General features: G+C 39.5%; 1 protein-coding gene and 1 pseudogene across 1 annotated transcript; both read left to right on the plus strand.

Moving 5' to 3' along the window:
* Positions 1-842: 842 nt before the first annotated feature.
* On the plus strand, positions 843-2,732 carry LOC141608922 (cytochrome P450 CYP82D47-like). Its single transcript, XM_074428242.1, has 2 exons — positions 843-1,797; positions 1,951-2,732. The coding sequence occupies exons 1-2, from the start codon at positions 889-891 to the stop codon at positions 2,578-2,580; spliced, it is 1,539 nt and encodes a 512-aa protein (XP_074284343.1). The 5' UTR covers positions 843-888; the 3' UTR covers positions 2,581-2,732.
* A 198-nt stretch (positions 2,733-2,930) lies between these two features.
* On the plus strand, positions 2,931-4,841 carry LOC141608923 (cytochrome P450 CYP82D47-like; annotated as a pseudogene).
* The last annotated feature ends 6,498 nt before the right edge of the window (positions 4,842-11,339 follow it).

An 11,339-nucleotide genomic window follows, 5' to 3' on the forward strand; every position in this document is an offset into this window, starting at 1 on the left:
AGCTGGAAGAGAGAAGGGTGTTTGATGAATGAAAAAGGGGAGCCCAGAATAACATTAACCGGAAACTCTAGGTTAAAAAACAACCAAGTTTAGTATGATATGAGTGGGGTCAATGTTAGGTTTATTGTAGGATAAAATGAAGTTGGGATTAATATGGGAAGACCAGCAATAGGTTGGATTATTCCTGTTAATTTTTCCTATATAATATTGCATAATTCTTTCGATTTGATTTAATGCATATATGAAATATATTTATATAAATATATAATCCTCTTAAAATTGCATGCCTAAGTAGTAAAAGTAATTTCATCAATAAAGAAAAGAATTGTAGTAACATTGAATATAGTTATATAATAGTAATCACTCATTTGAATAGTAAAAGTAACAATATTATCAGCGAGATTAATGAAAGTTGTAGAAACAACAGGAGTAGTGAAATAATCAATATTAATGCGACAATAGTGAAAGTAACAATAATTACGACTGAAGTAGTGAAATTATCAATATTAATACGGCAGTAGTGGCAGTAACAATAATTACGGCGGGAGTAATGAAAGTAACAATGGTTATGGGCAAGTAGTGAAATGTTATTACTATTGTTTCATTAATAAGTGTAAAATATTAATGGCGGGAGTAGTTAATTCGTCTCAAAATTTATTTCAATGTAATTTTAGGATATGTCATAGAAAAATATATTAAGGATAAATTATGGATTATGCAACTTTACATAATTTTATTTAATGAAAAAAAATTAATGTTAAGTAGCGGTAGCCCGGGCGAAGCCGGGCACCAATACTAGTTTTCTATTATTGTTAAAAACTTGATTACTTGTTGACGTATATAGAGCCATATCCTATCTCATAAACCTGTACTCTTTGATCACTTTCAATGAAATCAATGGAGTATGAATATAGCCTATACGCAGGGCTACTCATTTTCCTTGTATCTCTATACTATTTCCTAAACTGGAATAACAAAACTGGTACCAAAAAAACAGCACCACAACCATCAGGTGCATGGCCTATTATAGGACATCTACATCTTCTTGGAAAACTTCCTCATATATCCTTAGGAAATCTAGCTGACAAATATGGACCCATCTTCATCATCAAACTCGGCGTAAACAAAGCTTTAGTCGTAAGCTCGTCTGCAGTGGCCAAACAATGTCTCGGAACCAATGACCGGGTTTTTGTAGACCGGCCTCAGACCGTCTTTGTTCAGCACCTTGCTTATAAATCTGCTATGGTTGGGTTTAGCCGGTATGGTCCATACTGGCGGGAAATGCGTAAGATTATGACTGTGGAGCTGCTTTCGAATCACAGGTTAGAGTCGTTTAAGGATGTCAGGATGTCCGAGCTGCGGTCTGCGATGAAGTGTTTGTATGAAAATGGGTGTGACGGTAGGAAATCAGTGGAAATGAAATTGTGGTTTAATGATATAAGTTTGAATAATATAGTGAGATTAATTGCGGGGAAGTCATTGAAGGAGTTTTACCAAGGCGACGAGTATAATAAGATTTCTAAGGCCTTAAGGGATTTTTTCGAGTTGGCAGCTGCTTTTGTTCCTGCTGATGCACTACCATTTCTCAGATGGTTTGATATTGGAGGGTATGAGAAAACAATGAAGAATGTTGCGAAAGAGATTGATCGTGTAGCTCAAGACTGGCTGGAGATGCATCAAAGAAAGGGAGTTCAGGAACACCGCGATTTTGTGGGTGTGTTGATGGGAATTTTTCAGTCAGGACATGAGACTGCTTTCGATTTTGATGCAGATGTTGTTATCAAAGCCATGTCAATGGTATGTATCCACTCTTTATCTTGATTTTTGTCTTTGTTTAGATATTTATACTTCCAATTAATTAATTTCAAACTAGTCAACATGATCATTTCGGTTTCATTTTCGCCTTTGTCGGGTTTACCAATTAACATGATCAATCTTGAGTTTTGATAGGCAATAATTTTAGCAGCAACAGATACAACATCAGTAAGTCTAACATGGGCGCTGTCATTATTACTCAACAACAAAGATGCTCTAAAGAAGACACAAGCTGAACTTGACAGCATTGTAGGTAAGCAAAGACAAGTTGAAGAATCAGACCTCAAGAACCTGGTATATCTTCAAGCTGTTGTCAAGGAGACGCTGAGACTCTACCCTGCTGCCCCACTTTCAGTCCCTCGAGAATCTATTGAAGACTGCACTGTCGATGGTTACCACATTCCAGCCGGGACTCAGCTCTTTGTCAATCTATACAAGATACACCGAGATCCTAACACATGGGAGGAACCATGTGAATTTCGTCCTGAAAGGTTTCTTACAACTCACAAGGATTATGATGTGAGAGGGCAAAGTTTCGAGTTTATGCCATTTGGTAGTGGCAGGAGGATATGTCCTGGAATATCATTTGCGCTTCAGTTTATGCAGCTGACATTAGCAAGTTTGATCCATGGATTTGAGATCTCAACTCCCGCGGACAAAAGTGTAGACATGACTGAAGGGTTTGGACTGACAAACCTGAAGGCTACTCCTCTTGAAGTCCTCCTCACACCGCGTCTTCCTGAGTATCTATATAAGACTTGCTGATATCCTATTGATGTATAACTTAAGTTAGTATGCTGCACCCTGACGGTCCGGTACAGAAAACTGAGTTCTCATTTTATTACCTGAGTGAGTTGGTGCACAAATTATAGAATGAGACTGTTGTATAATGCATATTATAAAGCGGTCATTTTTAATAATTACTGTGATCGGCGTGGTTGGTGGGCGTCCAAGAGATGACCTTTCTTTGTGAGGCCCTATTAAAAATAAAAATTCAATTAGGAGCAGTTGAATCACGTTCTCATTTGCAAATCTTGAGATGAAAAATGTGTTTTAACTTGATAGTTTAATACAGTAGCACATGGCTTCAGATCTAAGCCGCGAAAAAGGTACAGCTGCTAATATTCAACAACTTTGAACTACAGTACAATTTAGCTACATATTAGATCTTACAAAAAATGTCAGAGAAAAATCAGAGTTCCAAAATAAAATCAATAAATCAGCTTCAATGAATTATAGCCTATTTGCAGGGATATTTGCCTTTCTTTTGTTTCTCTACCGCCTGCTACGATGCAAAAACACAAAACTCTATCAAAAAATCACCACCTCAACCATCTGGTGGGTGGCCTGTTATAGGACACTTAAATCTTCTAGGTAAACTTCCTCACATATCTTTAGGAAATCTGGCCGATAAATACGGTCCATTCTTCATGATCAGGCTCGGTGTTAACCAAGTCTTAGTAGTTAGCTCACCTGCTATGGTTAAACAATGTCTAGGGACCAATGACCGGGTTTTTGTGAGCCGACATAAATCCATCTTTGTTCAACAACTTACTTATAACTCTGCCATGCCTGGGTTTAGCAAATATGGCCCATACTGGCGGGAAATACGCAAAATTTCGACTGTTGAGCTGCTGTCAAATCACAGGTTACAGACGTTCAAAGATGTCAGGATGTCTGAGTTGAGGTCAGCGATGAAAGGTTTGTACGATGTCTGTTCTGACAGTAATAAACCAGTGGAAATGAAATGCTGGTTTAATGATTTAAGCTTGAATAATATAGTGAGATTAATAGCAGGCAAGTCACTCAAGGAGTTTTATCAAGGTGAGGATTATAATAAGATTTCTAAAGCCTTGAGGGATTTTTTCGAGTTGGCAGCCGCTTTTGTTCCTGCTGATGCACTACCATTTCTCAGATGGTTTGATATTGAAGGGATTGAGAAAAGCATGAAGAATGTTGCGAAAGAGATCGATTATGTAGCTCAACAGTGGCTAGATGAGCATCAAAGAAAGGGAGCTGAAGACAAACAGGATTTTATGGCCGTATTGCTGGGAATTTTTGAGTCGGGAAATGAGAATGCTTTCGAATTTGAAAAAAATACAATAATTAAAGCAGTATCCATGGTATGTATTCACTACATTTTTTGTACATTATCATCATAGTGTGAATGTAATTTAACAAGATTACTTTTGATAGGCAATGATTTTAGCGGCAACAGACACTACAGCAGTAACGCTTACATGGGCGCTATCATTACTACTCAACAACAAAGAGGCTTTGAAGAAGACTCAGGCGGAATTAGACACCGTCGTAGGAAAAGAAAGACAGGTAGAAGAATCAGATCTCAAGAACCTGGTACATCTTCAGGCAGTTCTCAAGGAGACGCTGAGACTCTACCCTGCTGCCCCGCTTTCAGTCCCTCGAGAATCAATTGAAGACTGTACTGTTAATGGCTACCACATCCCAGCTGGCACCCAGCTATTCGTCAATCTGTACAAAATACACAGAGATCCTGACGTCTGGCAGGATCCTTGTGAATTTCACCCTGAAAGGTTTCTTACAACTCACAGGGATTATGATGTCAAAGGAAAAACTTTCGAGTTTATGCCATTTGGGAGTGGCAAGAGGATATGTCCTGGGATAAATTTTGCACTTGTGTTTATGCAGTTTACATTAGCAAGTTTGCTCCATGGATTTGAGATATCAACTCCCACAGACGAAAGAGTAGACATGGCTGAAGGGTTTGGACTCACAAACCTAAAACTTACTCCTCTTCAAGTCATCCTCATGCCTCGCCTTCCTGACTGCCTTTATGGGCTTTCATAAGATTGCGTAGATTTGAATCCTTTTAGCTTCTTATAGGTGGGATCTTTGTGTTTCGAGGTACTCAGGTGCTTTGCTTCATTTTTAGCAAAATTTTGTTCCTGTATCACTGTATTTGTTTTGTTGCGACACTATAGCTGGGAAACTCTCTACTGTGTAAAATAATCAATCTTCAGAAAACAGACTAGCTATAATATTCATGACATGATGGGATCAAAGACTTCAAATAAATGTACTGGACACGAGAGTAAAATCTAGTCTAACTAAATCAAGTAATGATTAGAAATGAGAGACTACTGATATAGTTTGTCGCATGAAGAAAGCCTTGGTAGAGTCACCATGGTGGCATGATGACCAGGTTTATCAGAAGGCCATTGTTTGGACTCCAATGATTAACGAAACTAATTGTAATGCTGCAAGAAATACTGGCTTAAAGTGTAGAAATCCATACAGTTAATTTGCTATTGATGACTGAATGATTACAAGATGGCGAGATTTCTAAAGAGAGAAAGGAAATTATACAAATGATCAAAAGCTAATGAATGTAAAGGAGTTACATTTATTTATAGGTGTTTGCTAACAAACTTTCCCTCTAAATTCTGTTGTAACAACTTGTAACTGATTTGGCGAGCTGGCACTTCCAAACTTGGTTAGTTACTAGCTGTTAGGAGTATTTACTAAATCATATCATATACAGAGTAACAATCCCAATGAGAGGAACCATGAAGATGGGGGCAAAACACCGATGGTACTCTACCCTCCGGCACCACTCTCAGTCCCTCGAGTATCTATTGCAGAATGCACTATCAATGATTACCACATCCCAGCTGGCACTCATTTATTCGTCAATTTGTACAAGATACATAGAGAATTAGAGATCCTAATGTAGGAAGGATCCGTGTGAATTTCGTCCTGAAAGATTTCTTACAACTCATAAGGATTATAGTTTCAAAGGGAATAGTTTTGAGTTTATGCCATTTGGCAGTGGCGAGAGGATAGGTCCTGGGATAAATTTTGCATTTCAGTTTATGCAGTTTACATTGGCAAGTTTGCTTCATCAATTAGAGATATCAAATCCCATAGACCAAAGTGTAGACATGACTCAAGGGCTTGGACTCATAAACCTCAAACTCACTCCACTCGAAGTTATCCTCAAGCCTCGCCTTCCTGACTGCCTTTACGGGTTTTCGTAAGATTGCATACAGTGGCCCCTCTCTCCTTCTCATAGGTGGGATATTTGAGGCACTGTTGTTGTTGCTGGTTGTGGTTGTGGTTGTGGTTGTGGTTGTGGTTGTTGTTGTGGTTGTTGTTGCTGCTGCTGCTCCTCCTGTTGTTGTGGTGTTGTCAATTTAGAAAGAATAAAGAATTTTTGTGCGTTGATCTATTAATTTGTGTTATAATAAGGGGTCGTTTGGTTCGTTACAGGAATTGAAGTTCCAAGTAAGTTACAATTCACATGATTTTGCAATTAATGTGAAATGGAAAAAAAGTGTTTGGTTGAATGTGGAAAGTAAGGGGTTAAGGGGGCCTAGGTAAGCAACTTTTCCCATTATGGAGGAATTAGAGTTTCTATGAAACTTCAATAGTATAACCCCTAAATTACCCATCATTGTGTTCCTTTACTACTGGTATTAACTAGGTTTCTCACTCCCTTCCCTATGGTTTTATAACGAGGTGCATCACCTGAGGCTGAAAGTGATGCATCACCCGAAAATGACCCGAAATGCATCACCCGAAATTGCTGCATCACTCAAAAATGACCCAAAATGCATCACCCAAATGTGACCCGACCAGAAAATGACTCAACCCAAAGTGTGACCCGATTTAAGTGACCCAAAATTACCCGATTGACCTAAAATGACCCGAGATGACACGAATTGACTTAATTAAGGCAAAAGCATGACTCGAAATGACCCAAACGACCCAGATTGACCCGACCCAAAAATGATCCGACCCGAATGACCCATTTGCCAGGCCTACACATAACACTATTTATGGGCCTTAAAATGGGTATTGGATTTCCAGGACCCATTCTCAGAGTGTTCTAAAGTAGCATTTTCTTTATACATGAGGATCCAAAAACATGTTCTTGAAACTCCACATCTCTGCTAATCAAAATATTTTGTGCATCCAAATCAAATAACGTGTATGTTTTTTTACCATGAGGATATCCTATAAAGACATATCTCCTCCCTTTAGACTGAAACTTATCCCTTTGTTTGCTTGGAATTAAGGCAAAACACTGGCAACCAATGATTTTGAGATGATCATATGATGGTACACTCCCTAGTAACAACTCATAAGATGTCCTCCATCCTAAGATTGCAGTTGGTAGCCTATTGATTACATATGTGGCAGCAAGTAGACATTCTTCCTAAAACCTCTTGGGTAGATTAGCATACAGCATCATGGCCCTAGCTGTTTCAACCAGGTGCATATGCTTCCTCTCAACTCGTCAATTCTGTTGAGGGACACCTGGTACACTTTTATGGTGAACAATGTTTGTAACACCCAAACTATCCGGCCAAGATAATTGGAGCGTTACCATCTCGGTTTTCCGAGGTAGGGTTTCAAAACTCCAATCAAAGAACATTTTATTAATGTAAGGTTTAGTGAATTACATAAATGTAAACAAATTAATAAGAGTACAACTCATGACATCTATACTCTTCTAGCCACCTAGACCCGTCTCGTGATTCATCAAGCTCGTCCCGTCTCCCGCGTACTATCAAAACAACTTGTACTTAACCTGCTCCCCATATGACCAAAGAATATCATATGGATCGACACAGGTCATCCCAAAAGAGATGCGTGACAATGACACAGACACACAAACGTCAATTTCATTAAATAAATAAAGTGTGACACGACTCGAGTGTGAACATCCAACATGACTATGATATGAATGAACCGCCATCAACAACCACCGCCACGGTACCGGGACACACCCAGACATACCGACAACCACACTGGTACTGGGACACGCCCAGACATACCGACAACCACACTGGTACCGAGACACGCCCAGACATACTGATAACCACAAACAGATACCGGGACACGCCCAGACGCACCGAGTCCGGAAACCAACCGGATCCTCTGCCAGACGTCGTGTCTCAACCACACGAGTCCCTCCGTAACTCAAGCCATTAATGTGCACATCCCTCTTGGAGTGGGAAGCTCCATGAGGTGACTTAAGCCCAAGACGGTCTCCCAACCGTCTTACGTCTCCAAAACAAGTAACCAATCATACCATCATGTCCTTCGACATACAAGACAACACAATAAATACGATATACGATATAACATGCCAATTACCGAGTCACTCAATGCCAATGAATGATAAAAGACTCATTTTGTAAATAAATACGATAATAAAACTAAGTAGGATAAACCTACCTCACAGCAAATCCCCATAAGCAATCCATCACACAAGCTAGGTCTGTCTCGTAAAACCATCTCACAAAATCCATTTCCTAAAATACAATAATAATACTAATACAAATACGTATAAATATACCAATCTAATACATATACGAATACGTAAAAACATACTAATCTAATACGTATACGAAAACATATACAATTAATTAATCTAAATAAACCTGGCTTACATAATTACCCAAAAACCCGACTCACCCAACCACCACAACACCACATCCAATGTCATTGTAGGGCACCACCACTAACCATGGTGGCCACAGCCATCAGCAGACAACGACCCCCACCATCAACCCCTCGACACCAATAACCCTACCCGCAACAACCACACACACCACACACGTACACAAACCGCCACCGTGGCCGCCACCACCACCAAAGCGCCGGCCTAACCACGGTGGGTCCAAGGGTGGCCACTGTAACACCCCAATTATCCGGCCAAGATAATTGAAGGCATTACCATCTCGGTTTCCCGAGGTAGTGTTTCAAAACTCAAATCAAAGAACATTTTATAAATAAAAGGTTTAATGAATTACATAAATGCAAACAAAATGAATAAAAGTACAACTCATGACAACTATACTCGTCTCGTGACTCATCAAGCTCGTCCCATCTCCCGCGTGCTATCCAAAATAACTTGTACTTAACCTGCTCCCCAATGATCGGAAATATCATATGGATCGACACAGGTCACCCCGAAAATAGGTGACAATTACACAGACACACAACACGTCAGTTTCAATAAATAAAGTGTGACACGACTCAAAGTGTGTGAGTATGGAACATGACTATGATATGAATGAGACACTATTATACGATCACCATACCGGTACCGAAACAACGCCCAAACCTACCCACAACCACCAGTGCCAGGAACACGTCCACAACACCACAAATCACACAAAGTACTCCGAACACGTCGGTGGTACCGGACCCGAGAGCAACTCGGATCCCCTGCCAGACCTCGTGTCTCAACCACACGAGTCCCTCCAAACTCAAGCCATTAATGTGCACATCCCTCTTGGAGTGGAAAGCTCCAAGAGGCAACTCAAGTGGAAGACGGTCTCCCAACCGCCTTTCGTCTCCACAATAACCACCATATCATCACCAACCTCTACTACACAAGATAATTATAACAAATGCAAGACAACACTTTATATGCCAAATACCGACTCATCACATCGTCTTAACCATCATTACATTGTGATACACAATAACCATCATGCTTTTCCCCTTTATGACATGATTAGTGACTAAATATATTATAATGCAATTACTCTAAATATGTGAGATTAATTACAACATTAACCACATAACATGTAACAACCACAATATTGAAACCGAGTAGGATTAACCTACCTCTTAGCGTAATCCATAAGCTAGTCGAAGTCACCAAGTTTTCATCTCATAAAACCGTCTCATCCTACATAAATCACATATTAACTATCACAAATCACACTATACAATAATACAATACAAAACCCTTTATTATTACCCACTAATTACCCACGTATTAACAATAATTACTAATTAATCAACCCAATTAAAAACCCCAAAAAATTAGAGTTAATAAGACTAGAAAAGGGGTAGATCTCAACTTACAAGGTGAACGAATAAAGGAGAAGGTGAGCAATCCTCTAATACAAGCTTGAATCCCCCTAATATGGTGTTTGTAAGGGTTTTAGAGAGAATAGAGGGAGTTTGGAGAGAGAAGAAAGAAGATAGAATGAATGAGGATGAGGGGATAAGATTTCTTTATCCCATGTTCTGATTCAGCACCACTCGGTCGAGTGGCGAGTCCACTCAGTCGAGTGTCACTCACTCAGTCGAGTGCCGGTCCACTCGGTCGAGTGAACCTCACTCGGTCGAGTGCGACGCAGTTCTCAACAATGACCAATTTTCGTAAAACAGTCATATCTCACTCGTTTCTTGGTCATTTTGGGCGTGTGACCTACCGTTGGAATCGTAAGAGTACAAATTATCACCTCCAATTAGAATCAAATCAATATAATCTCTAGATCTCAAGTTATGACAGCTTTAAGATGACCCTTCTACAGACGGGCATTATCACAACTCCACTAAGTCTAATATAGGTTATACTCGGTCCACTTGGTCTACTCGGTGGAGTGAACGCCTTAGAAACTACGACGTATTACAATCTTCCCTTCTTAAAAATAAATTCACCCCCGAAGTTCACACATGACTCTAACAAGGTACTACTAACTCTATACTCTATATCTCATTACAATCTCATTCCTTACTCTCCTTTCACAAAGCCAAGGTAACACTATCCCGAAAAACGCCCCATAAACTCGTAGCATCCACTCAACGGACAAGGTCAACCTCACAAGTGACTCTCACTAACGCAACACCCTTAGTACTACCTATCAAGTCCCATAGTACCAACGCTACTAATCCACTAATCCCAAATCGATTCCCACACTAATCCAACATCGATTCCCAACACTCTTTCCTTAATTTACAAATTATTACATCCACTCCCCCTAAAAGAGAACTTCGCCCCGAAGTTCGACTATCAAGCTCATAATGTGTTCTCATACGCTCATTACCAATTTCCACAAGTGACTATGTTCCAAGTTCAACACTCTCTCTTACTCATTGCAAATCCGTAATCAAATCTCATATCGTCTTATGCCATTGCTATAATCCCACTCTAAAAGCCTCCCAAATGTTAAAGCACAAGGTCCAACCCACGGTTTCAATATAAAATCCCATAACTAACTCCCAACTCAAGTTGGTTATACGTACACGTATCTATCACGGGGTATAACTCGATTATTATTACATATCTATGCCACGTCAAATCTCATGCCTTCACGTGTATGAAAATCAAAACACCAATATGCGGACTCTAGGAAACAATCAATTAATGCAAAATTTCTCGTTATGTGACTCAACAATGATCAACATTCCCATTTCCGGTAATCATGTCACGCATATACCGCGTCAAATCCACCACATGATCATACATGTGTTTTCATATCCGTTCCCATTCATCATCAACACTTCTGCTCATACGGAAGGCCACAATCAGTATCATGCAATGACCAATATGCGACAGATAATTTGCTTGTTTCATTTTACTTTTACACAACAAAACAAAACCACGTCAACTAACACACATCAAACAAGATTATCATATCATTATTGTCATCCAATTATACATGTCAATTAACAACTTTCATTTAAGTTTCACTCAAAAGTCACATAATGCAAATAATTCACACGGTCTCATCTAT

The sequence above is a fragment of the Silene latifolia genome, chromosome 10, assembly GCF_048544455.1.
Source record: "Silene latifolia isolate original U9 population chromosome 10, ASM4854445v1, whole genome shotgun sequence".
In the NCBI taxonomy this organism is placed as follows: Eukaryota; Viridiplantae; Streptophyta; class Magnoliopsida; order Caryophyllales; family Caryophyllaceae; genus Silene; species Silene latifolia.

Bases quoted from the DNA above. Each gene is read 5' to 3' on its own strand.
- LOC141608922 (XM_074428242.1), top strand. From the start codon at position 889: ATGAAATCAATGGAGTATGAATATAGCCTATACGCAGGGCTACTCATT. The intron at 1,798-1,950 runs GTATGTATCCAC...GAGTTTTGATAG, and splicing joins TTATCAAAGCCATGTCAATG to GCAATAATTTTAGCAGCAAC.